We start from the raw sequence: 949 nt of genomic DNA, 5'->3' as shown, positions 1-949 counted from the left end.
AAAAAAAAAAAAAAAAAAAAAAAAATAAAACAAACAAATTCACACTAATTTTCCCGTCTATAAGAAATATATTTTATTATTTCGATATAATTTATTACTTTCTTTGGCGTATATAAACCCATGGCTTCGGTACAAGATAAGCCAGATACGGGGGAGTTCTCTCCCCCTCCTCCTCTTACTGAAGGGGAACATGCTTTCTATTCTCAGCAGCCAGTATTACATTTATATCGTCGGCTCTTTACTTATAACCCAGCAGCAACACTCAGCCTTTTCTATGATCCCCAGCATCAACGCGTGCTGCAGCAACAAACTGAACTTCTTCTCGTATATAGCTTCAGCAACACAGATAAAAAACATAATAAACTCAAAAATGGATACCCTATCAGGTAATTAATTTATTTAATTTGTTTTATATTTATTTATTTATTTATTTATTTATTTTTATTTTTTTTTTTTATTTATGTTTGTGTATGCTGCAGATTTGTTAAGCCCAAATGTAAGCTGATGTCTTTCTCTCCTTGTGGTTCTTTTCTGCTGTATGTAACATATCCAGCAGGAGAAACCAGCAGCAGCAGCAGCAGCAGCAGCAGCAGCAGCCCTCGTGCGTCCCCGTCCTCCCCAGAAGCAGCAGCAGCAGCAGCAGCAGCAGCAGCAGCAGGAGGAGGAGAGGGGGGGGGCCCCCTGCTGCAGCAAGAAGTAGGTATTGTCGATATATTTGGTGATGAGTGTCTTACTACATTTGTCCCCCTAAGAGGGGCTAACATATGCGAAGACATACCAGCAGTGCTGCAGGCGTTCTGGGCGGGGGCCCCAGCTGCTCCTGCTGCTGCTGCTGCTGCTGCTGCTACTGCTCCTGCTGCTGCTGCTGCTGCTGCTGCAGCGGATGCGTCCTTGGTCGTTGTTATTACCCAAAAAAGTATAGAACTGTTTAAGGTAAGATATACAGAAA

At 42.4% G+C, this 949-nt stretch overlaps 1 protein-coding gene across 1 annotated transcript in view; it reads left to right on the top strand.

Annotated features, from left to right (window-relative positions):
• Positions 1-120: 120 nt before the first annotated feature.
• Positions 121-949, top strand: part of EMH_0037360 (uncharacterized protein) — a gene marked incomplete at both ends in the record, with an annotated part of 1,216 nt that continues 387 nt past the window's right edge. Inside the window, 2 exons of the mRNA XM_013495172.1 lie at positions 121-386; positions 480-933. Coding sequence (XP_013350626.1) covers positions 121-386; positions 480-933 — 720 coding nt within the window. The remainder of the gene's footprint in view (positions 387-479; positions 934-949) is intronic.

This window comes from Eimeria mitis, genomic scaffold (genome assembly GCF_000499745.2).
Source record: "Eimeria mitis Houghton genomic scaffold, Emh_scaff1455, whole genome shotgun sequence".
NCBI lineage: Eukaryota > Apicomplexa > Conoidasida > Eucoccidiorida > Eimeriidae > Eimeria > Eimeria mitis.
The sequence above is the reverse complement of the archived record's forward strand: the minus strand, read 5'-3'. Positions and strand labels throughout refer to the sequence as shown.